This window comes from Leptidea sinapis, chromosome 29, assembly GCF_905404315.1.
Source record: "Leptidea sinapis chromosome 29, ilLepSina1.1, whole genome shotgun sequence".
Lineage (NCBI taxonomy): Eukaryota > Metazoa > Arthropoda > Insecta > Lepidoptera > Pieridae > Leptidea > Leptidea sinapis.
In genome coordinates, this window is record NC_066293.1 from 2,417,144 (window position 1) to 2,444,226 (window position 27,083).

General features: G+C 36.6%; 3 protein-coding genes across 5 annotated transcripts; 2 read left to right on the forward strand and 1 right to left on the reverse strand.

Annotated features, from left to right (window-relative positions):
* Positions 1-940: 940 nt before the first annotated feature.
* On the forward strand, positions 941-9,604 carry LOC126973257 (zinc finger protein 770-like). 3 transcript variants are annotated; one of them, XM_050820467.1, is made up of 7 exons: positions 941-1,073; positions 1,158-1,270; positions 3,461-3,631; positions 3,865-3,973; positions 5,438-5,810; positions 7,721-7,894; positions 8,807-9,604. In XM_050820467.1, exons 2-7 carry the CDS (start codon positions 1,268-1,270, stop codon positions 9,096-9,098), a joined length of 1,122 nt encoding a protein of 373 aa, XP_050676424.1. In that variant the 5' UTR covers positions 941-1,073; positions 1,158-1,267; the 3' UTR covers positions 9,099-9,604. The 3 variants fall into 3 exon arrangements, with proteins under 3 accessions (XP_050676424.1, XP_050676423.1, XP_050676422.1); XM_050820466.1 differs by having other exon boundaries at positions 980-1,073; positions 1,178-1,270; XM_050820465.1 differs by lacking the exon at positions 1,158-1,270 and having other exon boundaries at positions 981-1,073.
* Positions 9,605-12,586: 2,982 nt separating this feature from the next.
* On the reverse strand, positions 12,587-25,145 carry LOC126973271 (uncharacterized). The gene is made up of 7 exons (XM_050820483.1): positions 25,039-25,145; positions 20,906-21,032; positions 19,306-19,460; positions 17,752-17,883; positions 15,560-15,670; positions 13,770-13,868; positions 12,587-12,903 (listed from the first exon to the last, which is right to left on the reverse strand). Exons 1-7 carry the CDS (start codon positions 25,135-25,137, stop codon positions 12,772-12,774), a joined length of 855 nt encoding a protein of 284 aa, XP_050676440.1. The 5' UTR covers positions 25,138-25,145; the 3' UTR covers positions 12,587-12,771.
* Positions 14,405-15,330, forward strand: LOC126973472 (malate dehydrogenase, cytoplasmic-like). Its single transcript, XM_050820777.1, has one exon. The coding sequence runs from the start codon at positions 14,587-14,589 to the stop codon at positions 15,328-15,330; it is 744 nt and encodes a 247-aa protein (XP_050676734.1). The 5' UTR covers positions 14,405-14,586.
* Positions 25,146-27,083: the final 1,938 nt, after the last annotated feature.

Below are 27,083 nucleotides of genomic sequence, written 5' to 3' on the forward strand. Positions count from 1 at the left end.
TTATAAAAAACAATATTACAAATATAAATATAATAAAATAGAGTCCCGCCGGCGTTGGTTCACGACAATTCCGCCGGTGGTTAAGGCGACAGACTGAGGAACTTCCGCACGATGCGTGCCGTTCACAAAACAGCTGCTTTCTGTAACTGACCCTTTATCCAGTTATTATTATTATTAAGAATATAAAACTCGTTACATGTCGTTAGGGTCCTAGTGACACTCTATATTTTCTATGATAGAAAATACGAAGACTTCTGTACATGACAGTACATTAAATAATTATTGTACTGTCTTATTTGACATAAGCATGGCTTGTGAAGACAAAAGGCGTGCGAACAAACGGCTGTGTAGTTTGATTTTATGTTTGTACAAAATTGTTACTAATTTAATATGAAAATTATGCTTCGCGGTATATTATCAATATTTATTATACACTGGCCTGCAAAACTAAGCATCACACTTTTAAACCGTCCATTTCTTCTTAACTATATAAAAAAGAGATTTAAAATAAACCGACTCCAAAAATAACAACAATTAGAATTAGATTAATTAATTAGATTGTATAAACATCTATTTTTATACTTTTTAGTGTATAATATATCTATTGTTTTAGAATAGTGTGTTGAAGTCGGTTGTTTTTTTCTAAATTTTTAACAAATTGATATTGAGTTATTCGTCCATTGGAAGGAATTGAGAACCTCCTCCTTTTTTGAAGTCGGTTAAAAATCAGCCTAAAGTATTATGATATTTTTTTTTAATACATAAAAAAGAATCAGGAAATCAAAATCATAAATTAACAGATTTTTGCGTACGTTCAATGAATGTTATTCATCTGATAATCGGACGACTAATTAATTTTAATCGTCCGTTTGGCGGATGACTAGACACTTCGTATAATCTACTAACTTTGGCTTACTGTCAACTAACACCTGATAGAAACTCTCAGAAAAATATAAAGAAGTCATTAAAATTGACAGAGTGTAAATAAACCAGAAGATTAGAAACGGATAAAACCATCTCAGAAGCCGAGGAAGATGTGGCTAAATGAACATTTAGAAAAGATATTTAGTAATGTAAGAATGTAACTCATAAAAAGAGAAACTTCCTTTAGTTATTATGTTTTTTTTTTCAACAAATTACAGTAGAAATCGTCGCAGTTCTTTTCATGTGTTTTCAGCATTCCAAGCAGTAGGTGATAGAGTAGGAATCAAGCGGTATATTGGAAGAAACTAAGGCCTCAATTTGATGTGTTTCTTTGCGAAATTCCATGGTAATTTTTCAACATTTACGAAATTATGATATGTTTTAATTACTGTATTTGTTTAGGTATTTTGAAGCAGAATTGAATTGAATAAGAATGCAATGAGAAAGGTCTTGTCTCTTGAATCATTGTTGACCGTACCAGTTGACGATCAAGTCGTCCCGATCGGCTTGAATTATTTACCGTTGCGTCGAGATGTGGGGATTCCCTGCGTCTTTTGCCGTACAATACACGATGAATTTAGGAGTTTTTTAGGTACCAGTACCATCGTCAAAATGCGAAATATCGCCTGCATTACGTTGATTTCTGGCCACAACCATATGTTCCACCAGAAACTTTTTCCCCGCATAACCACTTTCTGAAACCATCGACCCACGTCTGCATTTCCAAACAGACATGTCTTAGGGACCGTTCTTTTATATCGTATCTCAACAAATATCTTGATTACTGGTATAGCTGATATCCAAGGTTCTGAGTATAAACAGAGACCAATTGAGAATAGTAAGCAGACCTCTTCATTTGACCTGATTCCTGCCGCCAAAGTCCACCACGTCACAAACTTGGATATCATCCTCACTATTCGAATGTGTAGCTTTCGATAACAATGCGGTTTTTAAAGTACCTTCTACCACATTATGAAATAAGCTTAAGCTTGTGCGGATTCCCTGTGCGCTTGTGTTTCCAGGATAATATGACATGGATTCCTTCATAAAAAGCACGTACACTTTTCGAAAATGCCGACTAAGCATCTGTGATTTTTATGGTGTTACCGGACAATGTCAATTAACATCATATAACCTGTATGTTCGTTTGCTTCTCTTCCATAAAAGTAAATAAGAACTATAAATACTAGCTGGTAGCCCCTGCATACAACAAGCATCTTCATTCTATAGGGCTCATTGTGACTCCCAGATTCTGGGAGAATATGAACTCCAAACGAAGTTTACCGTAGTCTCGTCTTCCAATGACATTATTAGCTTCGTAGAAGCGATTTGCCTCAGCGAGATGCTGTCGAAGTATGGCATGAATAGATAAATGTGGCAAAAGTCCAAAAAAGGCTCGCAGTGTCTGAGGATAGGTGTACATGAACGCCAAGAGAGGGGTCAGATTAAGAATAAGAGAACTGAATGCATTATTTCGACTGGAAAAAGCCAGACAAGTAATTCGGAAGCGAAGCAAACGACGGCATGCCTAAGCCTTTCGGAGAAAAGTGTAATTTATTGTATTGCACTATTGTTTCACTCCATGCCGTAGCTAGTGACATAACTGTCCTTAATAAGACTAGACACCTTGAAGCCATCCATAAAATATTACGTCTCGTTAAAGGGAGGAGGTTTATGTAACAACGGACAGGAGTAATCCAAATCTTAGTAACTTCATATTTTAAAATCTGAAGTGTAAGTGAGTAGGGCATATAGGAAAGATGGTCTGATCACTTTTCTAATAAAACAAAGAATTAAGTTCGAGAGTGGAAAATTTTGTGTCGGCTAACAGTATTTTGTTGCATGATCTTTCTGATCATCATCTATTCTGAGTTTCCCCAAGAGTTTTCGACCAGATTTCTTCTATCGAATACCATAGTCACATCCGTATTAGTAAACTAAATTTTCATCCTCGCTACCTGTTTGTGTGGCGTCTTTCTTAACTTTCTTCTATGTACAATCAGACTATGCAGGGCCAGATATAGGAAGGTCAACCGGGCCCTGGGCATCCACAAAAGAAGGGTTGGACTTTGACTTATGCATTTTCGAGTAGGGAGGTGCCGTAAAGTCCAGGAATCTGCAATTAGCATTGGCACAACGCGTAGATCCTGATGATAACCTATCAGATATTACTGTCTATTAGATAAATCCTCGTGCTCTATTCAGTTTTAAGTTAAGTAAAGTATCCGTTTATTCATGACAACACAATCATTATATATAAAATATATAGTAAAATTAACAAATTAAAAATAGGATGTCATGAAAAGGACACCCACTCAGCATTTTCGGAATTGAAATAAGGATCACCCCAATTCCAACACAAGTACCAAGTGGACCTGTTGACAGCAGCCGTAGAAAACACGGTTCCTTTTGTTATAGATCTTAAAGTGACTGTCTAAAAATAGTACAAAAAGAGAAGAAACTAAAAAGTTTGAATTGTAATAGGAGTTTTAAAAGTTTTATTTTTTTATTATATAAGTGTATATCTTTGTTATAGAGTTCGATCAATCAACTGTCGATAGCTCATGGCTCGGGCGACTTTGGGGCGGTGGCTTGCTGCAGATTATGTGGGGGCAATGCCAGCCTGCGGTTCTTCAGCGACACTTACCGGAGCGAAGGTGTCGAGGAAAGATATGACCAGCTACTTTATGACTCCTTTGGGATTCGAGTGAGGATTGTTATATTATATGATATATAGTTATATGAATATAATTCGGGGTGTTAGACACCCTTGGGCTTGGAACTTATAACCTATTCTTTTTATGCCCCGGGGAAGCACAGGACAAAATGATAGATGTTATTTACCTCCAGCTCCAGTATTCTATTATTTAATTACGAATTATATTGTTTTCTATAACTCATAACGGTACCCGCTTGTGGCCCATCTCGTAACTGTTCCAGGTGACTCCCAATGACTGCATGATTTGTGAGCGATGCGCTCGTCAGCTTCGCCAGATGCAAAGATTTCGGGCGCTCGTTCTAGCCGCCTTCGCAAAGCCGCCAAGTGAATGTTAGTATGTTTGGTGATACATCTTTTAAAGCTTTGGTTTTGATTACATAAATAATAAATGAAATTCGAAATAATAAACATTCTAAAACCTCATTCTTTTAATAGGATTTATTTATCCAAATGTTGTGCCAAAATTTATTTGTAACGTCATTTGTTCACAAAGTAGAGTGAGACATACCTATACTCTAGAACTAAGACTGTGCTGTGCGTCCATATACTGCAACAGCAATTCAGCTGAAATTTTAACGGTGTAAGAATGAAATTGCACTTTTTTCATACGGCCTGTTTTGCATTAACATAAAACCTCTTAGGTGAAAGATTTCAGAATGATCTTTTTTCACATGACAGTAATCAAAATTATATATCTAAGGACACGTGCTATTAAAGGTATCTCCTGGGGACGTGAGCAGGGGGGTGCAACTTCCCTACATTGGCACATGATGAAAATTTGCATTGAAAATGCTACCATCTATTCTATTAGGTACGCTGTAAATTCATCACGATGGCGATCATTTTACATACATGATAGATGGAGCTAGTGATAGTTAAGAACTTACTTAAGTTAGTTATTAAAACAAGACTTGACTATCGTGTGGAAATCAAAATAAAGTAATACACCACTAAAAACAGAACACCAAAACTCTAATAAGATAAAGAATTTCCATCCACGAATAAAGATAAAAGAAGAACAATTTGCTATAGTAATCAATATCACAATATGCAATCAAAATCAATAGATTAAGTATAAACATAATGAGCGCCATCTAGCGACTAGCGACGGTAGTCGGTACACTACGGGCGTAAAATATTATACTAAAAATAACGCAGCGCCATCTCTTAGCCTGGGTACACTGATTTTACATAATAAAAACATCAGTTGCATATCTATCTCTTGTACTCGTATATAGTGTATTATCTATGGACGCGAGCGACATAATCTTCTAAACCAGCTCAATGTCACCAGAAAGATGGCAGTGACTAAAGACTGACATCATGGTCTATTTAGGTGGCAGAGGCCTTAACACCAATGTTAGTTGGGCCATACTTGAAACCACGAATCGGCATAATTGTCGACAAATTTTCAATAGGGCCATCATTGAAGGAGACAAAATTGATTCTAACTAACTAAAATTGAACGATTCGGGACTGAAACGCGTGAACTCTCGCGTTCCGTGCGATTACACTTCCACTGAGCCAACCGTTCGAGTGACGTAACGTTCGTAAATCTTGATATGTCTTTGTTCAAATCTCAGGTTGTGACTTCATCTACAGGATCTACTTTAAGTACAGTTGATAACTTGCTCAACCCCAATATTTGCTTAATAGGAAATTGACTTGAGATATCGCTCTTTCAAATTGTGTTTGTAAGTGAAGGTTATCACTTAAAAAAAAAACAAATTGTTGAAACTTACTACAAAACCCTCGAATTTTGGGTAATATTGAAAAATCTTTTTTATTTTTCAGACTCAACACAACATTCTCAGACCAATGATAGTCTCAAAGTCAAAATGATTAGACGTACCAAGAAGACGGCATCGATAGAGCTCTATAAAAAGAGCAGTAAAGAATCTTCTAGAGTAGTTCTATTGAGAAGATCGTTTAAGAATTCCGGAGAGAGCTTTTTGAAGAGATCAAATAAATCCAGCTTAGATTTATTTAAAAAAGGCAAAAAGTTATCCGGACCAGACCTTTCGAAGCAGATTAAGACGAAAACAGGAGCTGAGCTTTCGAAGAAAAGCACCAAGACGTTGATTAGAAAGAACGGAAAAAAATCACTTACGAAGACCAATGCTCCGCTCAAGAGAATTAATATATCGTGCTCGGTTTGTCAACAAAAGTAAGTTTTATCTTCTCTTTGAACCTGCTGTTAGCTAGGTAGCCTTTAAGAGTCCCTAATTCAGTGATAATAAATATGGTACTGAAGATTTTATTGTTAAATATATCTTTTTCTACAAAAAGCTAACTATTCCCTCAAATATGTGCGACAGGAACGATGGCCAGACCATTCATCGACTCGCGTACGAGTGCTGCTTGTAGGATCCACAACGGTCGACCCATCATAGTTAACAAGCTGACCCGACAGACGTTGTTCTGTTCATATTAAAAAAAAATCTTGCGGGTGGAATTTCATAAAATCCGTTCTTAGCTGACCTTGGTGAAAGGAATATTCCTACCAAATTTCAAGTCTCTACGCCTAATGGTTCCAGAGATATCGTGATGAGTGACTATATACGTGGAAATCTCTTATATATAAGTAGGAGAATTAGAATATAAAAGTAATATGGCCTGTATTGTATATTCTACTCTGTGTATTGGGCTGAACTGAATCTACGAGATATATATATATATATATAGATTTATTATGATATCTTTTAGATGCGATTATTACTAATTGGGACAGTAATCACGACCATCATGGTAACTAGGCATCCTTACACAAACAATGAATTCAAAATCTAATTAGGTTGATGCATCCAATATACAACAATTTAATAAAACTGTTAATTATTACTTATTATGTAATATTTGATATTTAAAACGCTTTTTGATTTAAAAAAAATGATTCATAAAGAAAAATCTTTTATGTAGAACAGCTATTGTAAACTATTCATTAATTAACGAGAGTGGTCATTGAGTTTCTTGTATGTTCTTCTCATGAGCTCTACTTTTCCCGAACATGTGTGTAGATCCAGTAATTTTAAAGAAATACTTAGTTTTTAATGAGGATTAAAAAGTTAAGCCTATTTGAATAAATCTTATTTGACTTTGACTATTTACGAAATCACATAAACAAAAAAGCCACTGCACATCCCACAAAAAATTTACTTAAGTCGGTTAGTACTTAGTAGACATAACAAGTTTGACTGTTCCTGTTATTAACATTATGGTTTTGACAGTTTCTAGCAAATCCACTTATGTTCCTATGTATATATACATAACATTATCAAGAATATATAGAAAGGCAATAACAGCTTAGATATTTATTTCTATTTCTCTCTCAATGAATTTTTAGGACATAAAGAGCGCCAATACCCCTCTTCTATGGCTTTTATTTTACGACACTGTACATTTTAAAATTATGGGTCATCATCATCGTTTCAGCCGGAAGACGTCCACTGTTGGACAAAGGCCTCCCCTAAAGATAGTGTCTGTTTTCATATTTGGGGTGTTTTCTGCCGTAATCTTCACGCTTGGTAGGCGGGTTGGCGATCGCAGTGGATGCTAGTGCTCTCTTGGAAGGATGCTGCTGCCCATCCTCCGTTCTCTGTATCCCTTAGTCGCCTCTTATGACACCCACGGGAGGAGATGGGGTGATGCTATTCTAGTGCGACACCACGCACGGTGGGGGTCATGATCAAATAATAACCAGTGCTCTTAATAACACAAGACCTAAGCATTGGCTACTATCCTCTGGTACGATCCTCGCTAACCAATTAGTCATTATGTCTTGCGGTGGTCACATACCATCAAGTGACCTGTATGTGTTTTTTATATAAGAGGGGACAAACGGGCAATAGGCACGTGATGGGGAGTGGTGAGGCAATCACCCATGGAAATCCGTAAAACCAGGGGCCAAGAGATGCGCTGTGCCCTTAAAGGTGGGAGTGTGCCCTTTTCTTCAAGGGACCTTCTTCAAGTCGTATCGTTTCGGGAGAATAGCAACCGGTAACTGATTCCACAAAGTGGCTGTCTGAGGCAAGAAAAAGTTTCCCTAATCTTCACTAAAAGCTAAATCTATGTTTGCAGGTTTCCCATGCTGATTCCATCCGAAGGCTCCAAGAACTTTGTTTGTTCCCGTTGTAAGAAGAATAGCGGATCATATATGAAAGCCACAAGGAGCTATAATAGACCCGTGCCTCATAAGAGAACGAAGGATCATCTCGATGTCAACTCCAGATCTGATGTCAGACAGGAGAATAGGTAGAATTATTTTAGTATTCTTTAAAGGTTATCTCAAACACTGCCATACAAAAAATTTTGAATGAAAATCCCTTTTGTTGTTCTTAATTTTTTTCATTTGGTTACTGAATTGCACTGGCCTCTTGGCCAGTTACAACTGTAAAAAAATAAATCAATATTAAAAATCTTAAAATCTATTATTATGTCAAAAAACTACTACATGTTCAATTTGTGTATATTTATAATTAATTTGCTAAAACTATAACTTTTTTTACGTGTAGAAACCAGTCACTGTGTTAGGTCGATGGGGTGTTGGAATAGAACTGACTAAAACCACACGCTGTACCAAACTGCAAGTTCGTAAAACGAATCGGGGATCCGTTATAATCACTTCCTCCCCTCCCAGCTTCAGAAGATCGATATTACTACTCATTTAGCTGCATGGAAATCATCGGACACCAGCGTTCCTATTGACGTTATTTCAAAATATTTGACGTTAAGTTCCGATGCTTCCACGTTTGGCTCTAGATTCTTATTCTCTTATCATTTCTCTAGAACGTTGAATTAATAGGAGCCGCTTGTCAACGACATTTGAACGAGAAGCTCGCACAAAGTTACTAAAATTGTTCTAGCAAATCTAAAATATTTCTACTACTATTAAAAAGGTTATTTATACTCTATTAAATGATGTCTTAAGTTGTCATCTCAGCTAAACGTCAAAAATTTGCAGAATTATTATTACATTCGATCTTATTACGAGAATACGCATCATACCTACCTACGATTTTCCTAAATCGGAACCTCAGATAATCGGAAATCATTTTGCAATTAGGTTTTTTAATAGACTAGGGCTGCAGGATTGCATCGACCAGTCCCTCAGTAAATTCCTCATTAATAAGAAAAAAATAACTGTTAAAATATATTTCTTTTCAGACTGCAAAACCCCAAACTTCCGAAACGTGCCTCACAAACAACACAGATCGAATCCGGTTCCGCGTTAGCACAGACTAATAATACACGCTGTGTCAAGAAGACTATATCGCAGCGTGTCAACAATAATAATTATCTGTGTGTTATTTGCGAAACTGATATGGAATCTCGAATAGGCCTTGATAAACATCTGCGGGGTCATATGGGCCAGCCGATCTATCAATGCGATGTATGTGGCAGACATTTTAAGCTAATACGTAACTTCCAAGCTCATTACCTGACACATGAAAAGTGATGGATAGCTTTCCAGTATTTCTTTTGAATCCTTCATTAAATTTGTCCAGAAAATTCCGACGATATTTGTCTTTAAATTGAAATGAAGTAAATCCTCTTTGCGGGTAAATCTTACAAGGGACAATAAACTAGAGCTTTTGAGACAAATTTAAAAGGATTAACTGTCGAGGTGGTGACCAATAAAATCTGCTTATTTCATAAAGGGAAACCTAAACTATTTTTTATCAGTGATATAATTATATAATATATTTTACCACATTGACGTTTAATCTTTGACTAATGGCACAGATTAAAAATATTTTAGTAATCTGTTACCAGTTGTCAAACGTCAGAAAGTGATTGAAATTGATTATATAAAATTTTTTCAACATTGCTGCGGGAATAAATAAAATTTAGGACAGAGAAGAGAAGAAAATACGTTTTACATTGTTTTGTGATTTCTTTTTAAGGTTTTGTTTTATTTTATTGTCTAAGTGTGTGCCGTGTATTGTGTTGTATTAGCTCGTCTTGTGACAATGTTTTTATATAAAGTTTAATATTTTTAGTATTTTCTTATTTTCCTTTTTGATTTTGAGCCAGGGTGGAAAGAATTGCAAATTCCAAAGATGGCTAGTCAAATTTTCAAAAAGCGGATAGTGGATTTATTTCTCTTTGTTTCCAAATGCCCTGATATTTTTTCTTTTTTAAATCTTATTTTAAAAAAACTGTATAAGTGAAACTTTTTTCACATTATAGACATTTGACTAAAAATTTTGGAATAATATTCCATTCGAGGTATAAAAATCGCTTTATCAATCTTAACTTTATACTTGGGACATTCGAATAATATAACAACATTTACATTTAACACTGACAAAAACAAAATGGCATGGAGCACTGGCACAAATGAGTAATAGTCTATACACTACACGGTCAGCTGCAAACTATGGGCGGCGCCCGACTGTCGCGCGACATGTAACACACAGACGAAAAAGTTTGAGACGATGTAATAAAAGTTTCACTTTAAAAATAGTTCAATTTAAAAACAAACTTATTTGAATTAATCGGGTTGTAGACATGACAGGTTTGCTCCTGATAACATTACGTTAAACAAAATTAAGTTAGCTGAAAAGTCAATAATGTACATTATTTTTTATGGAAGAGGAGGACTAACCATCGTACGGCCACCTGATGTTAAGTGATCACCACCACCCCCAATCCACTTTATCTTGCAACACCATAGGAATCACAGGAGCATTGCCGGCCTTTTAGAAAGGTGTACGCGCTTTTTTTAAGGTACCCGTGTCGTATCATCCTGGAAACACCGCACAAGGAAGCTCATTCCACGGCTTTATTATACGTGGAAGAAAGTTCCTTGAAAACCACACTGTATAGATCCAGATGGTGCGTAATTTATGGCGTGTCGAATGATAAAGGATTATTATTTATAATGACATATTTAAGAAATCCTGACTACACTGTCGGCAATCGTCTGCTAGCTTCTTGTGCCACCGCATCGCGTCTTTCCACATATCACTTTAAAAACACATCTTGTGTTTTTAAAGTTATAACCCTCATTTCTAGGATTAATACACCGCTGGCGTTCCGTGCCAGTGGGTTAATCATCTTGTACTCGTCTACTCACTTTTTATCCTTGCAATATTTTTAATGCTATTTGAATAATTTCTTGCTTCTAATTTCACGGAATAATGGATTTTTAAACGTAGTTCTTTTTTATTTTTTACTTTTTAGTGTCAGTTAATAATTATAATATATAATCAACCTGAATTAAAACTCCTAAAAAAGCTGTACACAAAAAACAGTTATATCATCGAGGTAAACAAAATTTTCATAAAATGAAAACTACTGCCTTCTGGGCCAAACTATGCAAATTTTTTATGTATTATGTCAAATGGCATATATTCTGCATCGAACTAAAGTATTACGTAAAATTACTTATATCGGATCATAAATCTCAGAGTAGTCGGTGTACATACATAAAAAAAAATACCGATCGAATTGATAAAAGGAGGAGATCCTTTTTGAAGTCGGTTAAAAATGAAAACTAGTGCGTGGAGTCCCTCCGTGCGGAAAAAGTGAAACTTCGTAATTTGGAAATGAAAATAGGAAGGGGTAGAAATTGATTTTTAGTGAAATCATATTGTTTCTTTAAGACATACTTTATTAACATTGCTTACAATTCGCATCTCATAAAGTACATATAATTTTCGAGTGGAGAAATATCATTTTTTCTGTATAATAATATTTATTTAAAATACAATATAGTTATAGCTTACACTATAATAACACACACTTAAACTTTAGGAAGCTTATCTGTGTGAGAACGCTTAAAATTAAATTACATAATATTTAAAAAGAAAAGAACAATTATTTTCAATTAATACAGTTATTACAAGATCTCATTTTAAACAAGTATAGAAATCAATAAAATGCAAAATAAAAGATAATTATCAACAAAATGTTAGTAATTACAAATTATTTGTCTACTTAGCTTACCGCAGATAAAATTATATTAATGAAGGATTTTGTAAAAAGTACTTTTCGATTATGATAACTAAAGTAAGTTACGAAATGTTTGAGTTCTTTTTTATTCTATATCTATTATTAATTTATTTATAAAATATTCCTTTTTATGGAATTTACCTTATTTATGAATATTTTATTTTATAATTTTTTACAATAAATCTCATCCACTAAATTTGAAAAAAAAATACTACCCTATTAAGTAATATGTGTATCAAATCAAACTGAAAAAAACAAGTAAATGAAATAATGACCTCCATGGAAGCGTTAAACGTTTAACGCAAGCTTGTTGGAAGTCGCATTAGAAGTTTCACTTCAATATGTATCACGTGGTTTGCTGACCTGCGGGCCTACCATGAACTCTTACTGCGATTCAATTGACAACCTAAAATGTATTGTAAATTGCTCTTTCGTACCACGACGTTAGTATCTGTTTTAGGTTGACGTCAAATGAACTGATTGAATCGCACTGATGTTAATTGAATGTCAAAAATGATATCAACTGAATCGCAAACTGATTAAGTTCGTTCATTCATTGGTACCATGAGGTAATGTTTCAACCTAAACTGGATAGCTTATGTGTCAAAGTGAGCGATTCAAAAAAATTGCAACTTCCTCAGAGGAAAGTGAATTGTTGTTAATAACTTTAAAAAATTGGGAAAACGTACAGAGAAGGAAAATTTTACTTATGAAAGATGAGATGAGAATATTTTATTGGACTTTTTTGTTCGAGTAAGAGACACAAACTTATGCAACGACTGTAGAGCGTCATCTCTTTCTCACACCGCGGACCACAGACTAATTTATTTCGTTCATTCTTCATAAGCGATCCAAACGCCATACAGTAAAAGGCACTTCATGGTACGAATTTTAGCGATTCAGTTTAAGTACCTAAACTGAACTGCATCGGAATCGCATCGCTTATTAAAAGTTTATGGTAGGCCCTCTGGTCTTGTTTTTGGATATATGTATTACGATTTATGACTTTACTATTCACAATATTCAAAAGAGTGGAATGGCTCATAACATAAAAGTCTAGATTCGGTCGTATATTGAAGCCAGCCGATAGTCTATCCTGAGCTTACAGCAGATTATATCCTGTGTTTAAGTAAGTAAATAATAAGTCTTAGTAATTTATTCCAAAATATTTATTATGCGAATTTGGAGCAAGTGTTGCGAGATAGCGTCGCTGGTGGCAGTAGTCTCAACGACGCCATGTTGCTTTTGCAGCTTGACAGCTCCTTCCTCAGTCGAATAATGTCGATCTCAACCTGCCGTTTACGCTGGAAATACACTGCTTATTTATAGCATCGCTTAAGGAGCATAAGGGCAATTCATAATAGGTGTTCAACACACTTGCTCGTAAAGTTAGCATATTACATCGTTCTTAGGGGCATAAACCGAACTATGACACACGCGTGCATAATAATATTATACATTAGTGCATAATAAAATTATCCCTACAAAGTTAAGTTAGTACCAAACTGCAAATTATATGAGAGTAAACAGAGCATTTTGAATTTAACCAGGTAGTACAGTTTTTTTCTAACAACAAAGAGGTTTCATGCCGCTGAAAATATATATTTGGAATAATTAATGTTTTCGTAAAAGACGAAAAAACATTTATTGTTATCAAATTATCTATAATTTACAATAATTTGTTATAAAATATAAGCATTTTATCACTAAAATTATAAATTTGATGCTATGTATATATATATATATACTTGTATGTAGCTTTTAGTAATCAAGCACCTTACATTTGGCGCGTGAAAAAAAAAAAGAAATTGCGCGCCATTTCCCACTATTTCATATTATTTTGTTTATATCGCATTTGTTGTTGTTTGGTAAATAATTGTAAAAATGTCAAGTTTTAGTTCTCCTGTGAGTTTATTTATGCGGCTTTTTAATTTTTTTCCGGATGCCGATACCGATTACCGACCCGTTACAATTTCAAATTGCAAAGGGTTCAAGCCCATACAGCCATCACAATCATGTTCGTGTAATTAAATTTGGGAATGTCAACTAATCAAATGTCAACTAATCAGCCCTTCATAAGTGTCAAGGGTCAAGTAAGGCGCTAGAAGTCTTTGACTTACTTACATTTGACCCGATTAAGCTAAGTCCTGAAGATCAGGGTACAACTTACCTTCATTTCATTGGCCAGTTTTGCCTCAACCTGGGCCAGGCGTTGACGTAACTCAACAATATCTCGCATCAATCTGGCCGCGGCCAACTTGTTGTCTGCCTGAAACATTTTCCAAAATAAATATCAATGTAATAATGTACGGTTCTCCCATGATCAAGCAGTAAGGACCTGCAAAATACTCGAAACGTCGTGATAAATCAATATTCTGTTATCATTATTGTTATATACTTAGCACTACGAAAAGTCAAAAACAAAAATATTTATTCTCGATGAGTGGCAATGGCAAAAGTCGACTTTTATGCAGCAAAGGCAAAATTTTTGAGCTAGAAACGTTCTCCATTTTTGTCATTTGCATTACAGTATTCTTTTTTGCCTTTTGTCTTCTTTTCATAATATTATCATTCCATAACATGCGCTAAAAATAATCCCAATAGTTACAGACAATGGTCTGTGTTAGCTGATCTGCATTTTGTCGGGCTCAGTCTTTTTAACCGACTTTAAAAAAGGAGGAGGTTCTCAATTCGTCGGTATGTTCATTTTTTTTTATGTATGTTACCTCAAAACTTTCGACTGGGTGAACCGAAGTTGATAATTCTTTTTTTACTCGGGACCACTCGTATATTTGTATAATTTTTTAGTTTTCACAGTTGACATAATTACTGAATAGGTACATTCAAATATCACAATAATTTCCGTGCGATTCCCTTACGTATCAATCTAAGATAATTTGCGCCGGAGCAGCATTTATACTTTATAAATTCGGACCGACATTCGGCGAAGCAAAGTATAACTTTAAAGTTGCCCATCCAATTTTAAAATGGCATCACCAATCAAAGTGCTTGTGACAGGAGCCGCAGGACAGATTGCGTATTCTCTTCTGTACCAAATTGCATCTGGTTCAGTCTTTGGCCCTGACCAACCAGTAGTACTGCATCTCCTTGATATTGCTCCAATGATGGGAGTCCTTGAAGGTGTTGTGATGGAACTGGCAGATTGTGCATTACCTTTACTCGCAGGAGTCTTGCCAACTGCCAACCCAGAAGAAGCATTTAAAGATGTGGCTGCACCCTTTCTAGTTGGAGCTATGCCAAGAAGAAAAGGAATGGAGAGGAAAGACCTATTATCAGCCAATGTTCGTATTTTCAAAGAACAAGGACAAGCTTTAGATAAAGTTGCCCGTAAAGATGTAAAAGTTCTCGTTGTTGGTAACCCAGCCAATACAAATGCCCTTATTTGCTCCAAATATGCTCCATCCATCCCCAAAGAAAACTTCACTGCTATGACTCGTCTTGACCAAAATAGAGTTCAAGCTCAGTTGGCAGCTAAATTGGGTGTACCTGTTCAAGATGTAAAAAATGTAATTATTTGGGGAAACCACTCATCAACTCAATTCCCAGATCCCTCCAATGCTCTGGTCAAAATTGGAGGTGTAGAGAAACCAGTTCCTGCAGCTATTAACGATGATGAGTTTTTAAAGTCAACATTCCGTATCAAACCTTCAAGCACGCCGTACTACTTATTACATCTAATATTGTATTTAATAATGTGTCAGAGTTTCTAATATATACATTTAAGTTCAAAATCTTTTATTTATGTTCAAGTACTGAATATAAAAGTGGCTTCCCGTGTGGTCCGATTGTACTTTGGTCCAGATCTGACAAACCTAACCGGGTTCTGATCACGGAATCCATGACAAAGTAACGGTGTCATCCAAGATAGGTTTATTACTTTGTTTTATGTTAATTTATTATTATTTAAAACCTTTGTGGATTATTGCCTGCATTGCTTACAAGTTTAGACGGCGCGTTCTTGGCTACATTTCTGCTGACGATGTCTGGTAAGAGCGAGACAGAACACGGGGAGAAGAAGTCCGCCGGACCCTTGGTGACTCCCTGAATCGCCTGCAAGTTTACAAATAAAAAATGTTTGAAACACATTCAAACTTGAGAGCACTGATGGTTACGAACTGAAAATGAAACCTTAAAGTTAAATAATAAGAAGACTCTCGACTGATGTAAATTTTAAATAAAAAAAAATGATCTAAATCGATTGATTGTCAAACATACCAATTGTTTGACAATAAATCGTAGGCGCTAATACCATATTACGTAATATTACTATGAATATACCATAAGATGCAGCGTGTTTCGGAAGAGGTTTTATTACATGATATGGTGGTGATTACTTATCTGGAACCTATATTTTTTGACTTAGAAATACAAGACATATAATTAAATATGACAATTCATGCAATGAGCGGGCGAGGGGTACTTAATTTATGTGGCAAAACAACGTTTGCCGTAATACTCATATAATACACTAATAATTGTAATAATTACAAATTACAAACGCGTGCCTCAGGGAATTACGTCCGTTGCGACTGAATGAAATGAATGTAGGCACGTTGTGCCACGAGCCAAGGCAATGTTTTTGTGCGGTCGGCACTCGTCGGTGCTCGGGAATGAAGCAAGCTCCTCCCACTTGCTCAAGGTTGCTGGCATTTATTGTCGCCTTAAAGCTAACGCTGCATTTTCATTGCAGGCGATTAATAGCTTGCTTGATAGCTTGACCACAATAAAATATATATAAATAACACCGGACAAGTACTAGTCGCCCGTAGTCGGACTCGATCATCAAGGGTTCCGTACATATCATTACGTATCTACAGTTAGTGCGCGAGTTGAATGCAGTCGGGGCCTGTGGTAAATAGCGGGATCATCTCCCCCCGCTGTCCGCACGCCTCGCCTCCCTCGTCTACTGTGTAGTGCTGTGTTGTCGCTTATCGCGTTAATACTAGAGTTACGATTCCGTGTTATTTTTTTGATTTTAATAATAACTGATCCGAGTCCATCAGATAAAAAATTATGCGTATAATTCTGTTGGTGGTTCGAATAAAATAAAATCTGGCTTCGTTCGAGAAATGGCGAAAAATGTTTTAGACATGAGTGTTGAAGAAAGGTAGAACAAAAATTTGAGATTTAATTATTAAGTTAAAATGATGAAAAAATTAATAAAATAATTTTTTTATCATTGTAACCTATTGGTAAACGGTAAGCTTAAGGCATTGTTTAAATTCGACTCACACTCATCATTATGATCATCAATTCTAATTAGGTCACATCACTATCATACTTTTACCAGTGGGAGGCTCCTTTGCACAGGATGCCGGGTAGATTATGGGTACCACAACGGCGCCTATTTCTGCTGTGAAGCAGTAATGTGTAAGCATTACTGTGTTTCGGTCTGAAGGGCGCCGTAGCTAGTGAAGTAGTTTTTCAAGAATCCTGAGCGGCACTGTATTATAATGGGCAAGGCGTATCAATTACCATCAGCTAAACGTCCTGCTCGTCTCGTCCCTTATTATACTTTTTTATGAAAAAAAAACTGAACTGTGCATTCAACTCGCATAAGGACCCTGTTTTTATTATGTATAGTCTTCACTCTTCAGACTTTTCCCTATACATGTAGTATAAGATGGTATTACTTCATAGTCAACGGAAAATACACTATAAAGTTTGATTCCCTTGAGTGTCGAAATATACTCTCTTTGCGGCACAAACGGCCATATCTTTTTTACATTTACTTAGAAGTTTCACAGCTTCAAGATACTGAAATTTCAACTCTATACTATTCGTGTTCCCGAGATAAAGAGTCTCGACAGACAGACGGACGGACCGATAACAAAGTGATTCCACAAAGGCTTCAATTTTACCTTCTGAGGTACGAAACCCAAATAAAAAATACCTATCTACTACTTGTAGTAACTATTGTTGTTATCCTATGTCATTGGAAAGTACAATGGATTATAGTTGTAGCCTATATTATGCCAGTCAGTCATACTTACCTATATATACCGGTACGAGAATCCTGCGCTTGTCAACAGCTGCGCATTCCTCGTACCATGGCACACAGATAGCGATAGTCGTTTTTCGACCCGTTTCATAATACTTATCAGCTCTTGCCGAACGGATTACATGCGTACCTGTACCACTACGTTTCTGGCGTGTTGAACATGATGCGACTCCTCCTTTTCAAGATGGTGCTTCAGATGTTCAATCTCACTCACTATGCCGTGCTTCTCTTTCTCCAGGCGTTGATTTGCTTGTTTCAAAGCCTTCCAATAATAATAATAATAGATTATAATCTCTACATAAATACTCGTAAAAAGAAAATAAGAATAGAGAAATTTATGCAAAGAGATTGCGCTTAGCTTATCACGCACTAAAGTTTATTTTCCGAAGTGCAAGATACACAGAAGATTAAATTTACTCTTAGTTAAATCTTTAACGAAATAGGTTCAATACATTATCAATGTATGGATGTATGTATCATACATCTTTGTGCCGTTTGGTGTCGAGACACTTTGCCCGTGGGGCCCAGAGCCGCGGAGAATGTTCAAAATACTATTTTCGCGCCTCAGTAAGGCTACTGGAAACCCAAGCGCTGGCAGCTATTTCGGTCGACGGATCAGCCTTGCTATCCAACGCGGTAATGCTGCCAGTATTCTTGGTACGTTTCCACGTAATGACAGTTTTAATTTTATGTAGTCGTAGTATTGTAAATATAGTTATAAGATTTGTTTTGTTTATTCAATATATTATCAATGTTATTGCATAAACACAAAACTAAATATAAAGCAAAATTTTCGTATCTATCTAGTTCATCATTTTTATTTCAGCCGGAATACATCCACTACTGGACAAAGGCCTCCCCCAAAGATCTCCATTACGATCGGTCCTGCGCTGCCCTCGTCCAACCTGACCGGCATCTTGACCAGATCGTCAATCTTGACCATCTTATGGTGGGGCTTACCAATACTACGTCTTCCGGTACGTTGTCACCATTCGAGGACTTTGCTTCCTCAATGGCCATCTGTTCGTCGAGCTATGTACCCTGCCCACTGCCACTTCAGTGTTGCAACCAACTGATCTATGTCGGTGACTTTGTCTAGATGTTCAACTATGGATTGATGCGTATATACTTTAGGTACTCAATAACTCTTGTGTTTTTATTTATTTATTTACATTTATTTATTGAATTAGTCGTGTAATTGAGTATTTGCCTATATATAATTATTTGATCACGTCTCTAGAAATGAGAACTCGATGGAGAGACTGGTAGTTCAGGGCCAGGTGGAAGGCAAGAGAGCACGCGGTCAATCGCCAACCCGCTGGACAGACGCCATCACAAAGGCCACTGAGTCCACCACGGTCCAGTGTACTCTCAACGTCTCTAACCGTCAGAAATGGAAGCACATCGCCAGGAGATCTACCCTCAGAAAGGATATCGACCCACCGAATACCCCACCGTGTACCTCGTCAGCGCAACCACGACCACTCTGACTAGATTGTCCGACTAAGAAGAGAAATAATTATTTATGATGCCCAGATTCTTCGAATCCGATTTCGCTTTGCCCTCCAGATGACCGCGGAATCGCTCAAGATATCGAGACCCAGTATTCCGATACTATGAGAGGCTTTAAGGTAGGTGTTTATGTGTGTGCGCGATTTAAATAAATAACATAATGTTTTAATACCTTTAGTTTCTCCCGCTTCTCATAATGATTCTCATCAATCCTCCTCTTCAGCTTTCTTCTCAAATCGTCAAGAAGCGTAGAGAGGGTAACGCGGTTCGATTCCAGGTCGGCTCGCTGTTGCACAATTTGGTTTATGGCCGTCAACAATTTAATACCTGAAAAAATTGTTTGTTTTTGATATTCAATGATTTTATTAAATACGCAAATTGTTCATAGTTCTTAGTTTCATAGTTCACATAGTTGAAAATAGTTGGCGTATTAAGTTCAGTGTTGCAATTTTTTTATGGAAAAAGAGGACAAACGAGCGTACGGGTCTGTCACTTTCTCTTAAACCGCCACATATCCAGATGGTGGGGATGTTATCCTTGTTTGTGGCAATTAAATAATTTCAACATTATTTACGGTGCCGATCCCAAAGGGTAAAAACCCTATTAAAAAGATGCCACTGTGTGTTCGTCTGTCACCAGGCTGTATCTCATGAACCGTGATAGACAGTTGAAATTTTCATAGATGATGCCTACTTCTGTTGCCGCTATGATAACAAATACAAAGAAACAGAATAAAATAAATATTTAATTCTGGCTCCCATATAACAGACGTGGTTTTTTGCCGTTTTATAGATAATTCTATGGAAAGAACGAAAGAGTTAAAGTGGCGAAATGGAAATCTTCACCTAATAATAAATTATACACCTTGGACATTATAATGCAGTCAACAAAGGAATACAAAATTACAGGCACTTAAACTTTTGCTGTCTTATAAACACAGTGAAAAGATACTCCAAGTTTAAAATTACTTCTCCCTGTCATGTAATTCTATAGTGACAATGGTTTTAAGCACGGAGTAACTTTACTTTGCGTTTATTAATAGCACAGAGTGAGTAAGGGTCTTCTGACTATCTATATATATAAAAATGAATTGCTGTTCGTTAGTCTCGCTAAAACTCGAGAACGGCTGGACCGATTAGGCAAATTTACGTCTTGAATTATTTGTGGAAGTCCAGAGAAGGGTTAAAAGGTGGATAAATAGGAAAATGCTGCTAAATTAAATAAAAACAACAAATTTGTTTTTCCTTTGATGTGTCCATACATAATTTCTATGAGATAATTTATTGAACGGTTTGACAGTTCTGCTGTGAAACAATTTCATTACGACAGCAGGGTGCATATTTTACGAAGTAATTTCTGATGTTATGATAATATATTATTGACAAATTCATATAAAACATTATTTTATTGATTATATACAGAACAACGTCTGTCGGGTCAGCTAGTGTCGTATAAAAACATACACAGATGTTTTGTTACAACAGTTAGTTATATAGAGATGTATAGCTAGCTGCTCTGGCAAACCTGAGATGTGACATCACATTACATTATTGCTATCTCTGTCTAATGAGAAATATTAAAATCTTTATATGTAAATTTTTAGTTATTTGATTATTTTCTTCATCATTTTATTTGTTATCAAGTCTAGTGTTCGATTGCAATTTATATATCAATTGCGACAGTTCATTTATCAATTTCAGACATTTTTTAAGTTGTTTTTTGTACGACAATGAATAGGAGCCATTTTACGGGCTTGTTGTCGGATTACTTACGTTGTTCGTTAAAGCGAAATCTTTGTGCTGCAGGCTGGTATGAAGAGTCAGGACTTGGTGCTCCGGAGTCAACGCCAGGATATGATTGAGGTCCGCCATAGCTGGTTGCATTGTTCTCCGGTGTATCCTGTGGAAATTTACAAACTGGGCGAAAGTCTTGCAAACTTAACAACATAAAGATATCAATGTAATAGAAATTATAATGTAACTATTTCATTATTTGTTGGTAACCTTTTTGACAGTAATTAAAATCTTATCGTAAGAGCGACTAACTTGTTATATTTTTCATACAATGTAAAACATGTGATTATGGCGTTTTAAGGCATCTTTCATTCATACATTTTCAAACATAAGTTCCTTTCGAAAGCTATATATTTCTCCCTTTACCGAAGTTGCCAGGGCTAATGGTCTTCGTTCGTGGCAGCCTTGCCGAACCAGGGGGTTCTTAGCACCCCCTGTGCCGTCGATTATGTGGCCTCTACCATGGCCCGCTCGAACGTAGCCGCCCGGGATTAGGCGATATGACTAAGGCCCCAGTTATTGTGTCATAGTCCAAGAAAATTAGTCAAATGAGAACAAGAATCTCAGAATGAGAGATAGCTGCAGAGTTGTATAATCTTTATTTTCACCCTAAAACTCGTCTGAAAACCTACTCGGCTGCGACTACAGATTTTCCAAGGGCAAAGAATCGATTTTTTACACATTTGTTAAAAATATCTCGTTTCTTATGGGTTTTACGGTGCCAAAATAAAGGTTTATACAACTTTTTAGCTGACTTTCTCTCTTTCGGAGATTAAACCCCTAATTTTACTGGACTATCAGTCATTGATTTTAGGGGTTTTGCCATAACCGCCACGTTTGGCAGGCGGGTTTGGTATAGCATACGATGGTGGTGCTCTCTGATAAGGATGCTGCAGCCCATCCTCCGTTCAATGGATCTTAGTCGACACCCACGGGAGTAGATAGGGTGGTACTATTCTGGTTAACTAACTACTGGTTCTAACGACACCACACGCACAACTTTTCCAAAAACAATATTCAAAAACTAAGATTAACCTCTCAGCCTAAAGCGCTTATAAAACTTCACTGAACTTAATCGTCTAAATTCAGAAGCAACTTAAAAATTAACAGCTTCTGATCACACTAATATAAATTTAGTTACCACTTCAAGCGCAACGAAGTCGGATTATCGTATACGAGGTTGTCATGGAATGCTCCAGACACACAAGAATGGAGTCGAGATTCGTTTTTTTTTTTATGGAATAGCAGGACAAACGAGTGTACGGGTGGTGTTGAAAACCGCACTGTGGAGGACCGCCACAGATCCAGATGGTGGGGATGATATCCTAACTTGTCGCGTGTCGTGTGAAGGTGGAATCGTTTGACATAATATCATTATATCTTGCGACACCGTTTATTCAAAAGCATGATATTATCCTACGAGACAATATTAGTGCAAAAGAAAGATTGGTCGTAAAACTAAGATTTATTGCAACAAGAAATTCATTATTTACATTATTTTAATAATAGCCAATATAGGTAATATTGTAAAATAATTATTAATTTGCATTAGAAATAAGGGATCACTTATAACTTTGTCAAGTAGGCTTCAGAAGATACATATAGTGATCGGAGAGCCTGGGAGTAGATTATGATTATTTTACAGCAATCACTTTAGTAATCATTGTTTAATTTATTAAAAACAGCGCATAAAAGAATGCTGGGAGAGTTTCTTGCGCCGTTTCTTCTCTCTCAGAACGCCATTTATTTCCAAAGCGGTGGTAGTGTTTGAACTGGCATCAGAAAGAATAACAAAGGAATCATTTTTGAGAAAATAAATGCCTCTTAGCATATTATCAGTAGTCTTAATAAATAATCACTTTTCCGTCGCTATCTACATAGGTAGAAAAAAATATTAGTAATAAAAAACATACCTGCATAAGCAATTACTCTTGTATAAAAGCGCGAATTATAACTTTAAATTATATAAATAAAATACTCCAATAAATAGTTTATAATTACATTTTATAACTTAATGATTAATAATTTCTTAATGTTTTGTTACTACAGTTTGCTAACCATGGCTACAGAATGCAAACAAAAGTTTAAAATGTTTTTTCTGTTGCCTATAGCAGCTCGTCAAAGTTAAATAATATTTTAGGCTTAAACTAAGCGATTTTGCTTTAAATTACTGACTCTACCATTTTTTTTTTTTTTATGGAATAGGAGGACAAACGAGCGTACGGGTCACCTGGTGTTAAGTGATCACCGCCGCCCACATTCTCTTGCAACACCAGAGGAATCACGAGAGCGTTGTCGGCCTTTAAGGAAGGTGTACGCGCTTTTTTTGAAGGTACCCATGTCGTATCGTCCCGGAAACACCGCACAAGGAAGCTCATTCCACAGCTTTGTAGTACGAGGAAGAAAGCTCCTTGAAAACCGCACTGTGGAGGACCGCCGCACATCCAGATGGTGGGGATGATAACTTGTGGCGTGTCTATGTATATGTTCGGAAAAAGTAGAGCTCATGAGAAGAACATACAAGAAACTCAACGGTCACTCTTTTCAATCAAATAGAGTATTTTACAATTGCTGTAATATACATAACAAATTAGTTTGTAAGCTGCTGCATCCAATATATGAATCATGCTGCATCAAATAATAGCAGATATTTCATAAAAAAAAAGGGAAACTGGAAACCCAAGCGCTGGCACTGGAAACCCAAGCGCTGGCAGCTATTTCGGTCAACGGATCAGCCTTGCTATCCAACGCGGTAATGCTGCAAGTATTCTTGGTACGCTTCCACGTAATGATAGTTTTAATTTTATGTAGTCGTAGTATTGTAAATATAGTTATAAGATTTGTTTTATTTAATATAAGTTATGAAATTTCATAAAAAGTAATAAATAAATATAAATTATCGTATATTGGATGCATCAATCTTTAGAGCTTGAATTCATTGTTTGTGTAAGGATGCTTCGTGAACATGATGGTCGTGATTACTGTCATAATTAGTAATCACATCTAAAAAATACAATGATTTATTAACTGTAACAGGTCGACCTGGCACCACAAGCAGCATCCGTTCACGAGTTGACGAATGGACCAGTCATAGTTCCCTTCTCACATATTTGAGGGGAAAAAACGACACGGCACACGACGCCGCCGCAAGCAATGCCATTTCAGTCAATAATACTTTTGTTCCGCCATAATAATCATGCAAAGTAAGCAAAAATCACGGTCACGTCTCTAGAAATGTGAGCTCGATGGAGAGACTGGTAGTTCAGGGCCAGGTGGAAGGCAAGAGAGCACGCGGTCGATCACCAACCCGCTGGATAGACGCCATCACAAAGGCTACTGTCCACCATAGACCAGTGTACTCGCAACGCCGCTAACCGAAAAGGAACCGCAGAAATGGAAGCACATCGCCAGGAGAGAATAATATATTGAATAGTTTGCGCGAGAGACACTGCCCAAGTGGTAATATGTCCCCCCCCCCCCCCCCCTCTGTAACTTCTAAAATAAGAGAATGATAAAACTGAAAAAAATTACGTACTTACTTAAACGTAATAACGTTTTTAATACGTCATAATAGTTAACTTATCAATAACTTAATTAAAACATCGATCAAAGTTACAACCAACTACAAGAACTTTTATATTATGTTACTTGCTGCTACGGAACCCTTTATGGGCGAGTCCGACTAACACTTGACCGCTTTATTGTACACTGGAACAGAAGTTTTATCGGTTCGTACGGAATTTTGAAAATACACGTAACACATACATACACACATATGTATACTAGCTGACCCAGCAAACGTTGTATTGCCGATATTAAAATCGCGATACAAAAGTAACTGTTGATCGTAGATGGGTGAAAATTTGAAGTTGTTCGTATTTTAATGCTGACTCATAATGAAACAAATTAAAAAAAAAATGTCAAAAAAATTAAAAAAAAAATCGTGTGGACCACCCTTAACATTTAGGGGGATGAAAAATAGATGTTGTCCGATTCTCAGACCTACCCAATATGCACTCAAAATTTCATGAGAATTGGTCAAGCCGCTTCGGAGGAGTTCGGTCCCGCACACCGTGACATGAGAATTTTATATATTAGAGAAGATTACTCACTAAGGACTTGTATTTGGGCAGGTCGCGGTCGTCTCCAGAAAATCTCACGGAGTGATGTCGCAGCTTCGGTGTAAGAGGTTGCATCATCTTGAGCGCCATTTTGAAAACTAAAAAAGGTTTTCTTTGGTGTTAATTCCGCCAATATTTGTCTTTAAACGTGACTGAGTCTCGTGCCACATTTTGGCGAGACAACACGTTCTGAGGATGCCTTGTGTAGAGGCGAAACACGTGTTGAATAGTTTAAAGACAAATAATGACGGAATTAACACTAAAGTAAACTCGAATCATTAGTATATAAGTCAAACACAAACACTATTTGAACAATGTATAGTAATATATATTTTACTAAATCCACTAACTACTTAACTTTTCACTAAATCCATTCAATTTCACTTATAATATATACACAGCACTAATGTTGCACAATACGTCAGCTGTATAGCTACAGATACACTGCTATAAGCGTTTCGGTGACGCGAACTCACGACAGTTCACCCGTCCAAAAAGTGTCTAACTATCGTTACCCGGTCCCCATCGGTGTAAAAGAGCTGAGTTGCAGATTTCACAAGTGAAACGTTGAAGCTGAACTTCAATTGTCTCTAATTTAATATTTTTATTGTTCACTTTCGCTCCAGTCATGTTTTAAGGCGAAGGGTAGACAGAAAAAACGCAATCAAGGTGTTTTTAGACAAGTTCTGTGATGAAAATATAGCTTTGGAGTTATGCACACTACTTTATCCTGTTACACATACCCTTAAGTCTTACTTGTAGGTTGCTAATGCTTGCTGTTGGTTAAAGTTAACACTCCAGAACTATTATGAACTACTTTTCTTTGCAGTTAAACAAGTTTTTTCTCGGCATGATGCATTTGTTTAGTATACTGCTCTCATAAAAGTTGATCTTATAGCTTTTACTTTTTTATGTAGGTACATTTATTCAGATTAGTAATCAATAATGAGGATTGTAAGCAAATAAACTGTTTGCGCCTGTTAAAATTTTACATTTTCGACGCAAGAATTTTTAAAATATTTCCTTTGTTACATAGGAGCCGTGAACTCATATCGCTCAAGGTCGCCGGCATTTAGTGTCGCCTTAAGTAACACATATTCTAATATTATTGTAATTAGTAATTTGTGTTATAAATAATAATTTTTAGAAACACCTTTTATGATCGTCCGAACAGATCTCTATATATATTTATTTATCGCGTGCGCCAGTCATGCGTGTTGGTGATAGGGCGAAGAGATTAAAACAATTATGAACTTGATGTAAATGTTTATTGTGAAAAACACACACACACACAGCACTGACTATATTTATAGTATAAAATACAAAAGTAACGCGGGCGCGCGTGGTATCGCGCTTGGGCGGTAATTGACAACAGACGCCTCGAATTATATTCGTTGATGCAGGGCGGCTTCATATTAAAAATTCTAATTTTAATTAATACAATTTTTTTCTATCTATGGTTGTTATGCCAGGTGGAACCATCGCCAACAATGCGCATGTCGGTGACGCGTTCCCCTACCAAAAAAAATGGTTGTTTTCACTTAAAAAAAATTTGGATGCTGGAGTGATAACCTCGTCAGATGCGCAATTTATTTAACAGTTTTAGTTCTTCAAGCCGGCCCACATTCTAGCGCTGTACAAAGCGCAGGTCCGGCCACATATGGAGTATTCCTGTCATCTCTGATCTGGCGCACCCCAGTATCAGCTCGATCCATTTGACCGCGTGCAACAAAATGTATTCTCGGGGATCCAGTGCTCTGTCAACGGCTCGATCACTTGCCCTAGCGTAGAGACGTCACTTCATTGTGTGTCTTCTACCGCATTTATCACGGGATTTGTTCCGAAGATCTGGTTCACCTGACTCTTACCTCTTTATTCTACCTTCGCACGACACGCCACAAATTAGAATGTCATCCACACCATCTGGATGTGTGCCGGTCCTCCACAGTTCGGTTTTCAAGGAGCTTTCTAAAACGTACAACAAAGCTGTGGAATGAGGTTCCTTGTGTGGTGTTTCCGGGACGATACGATATTGG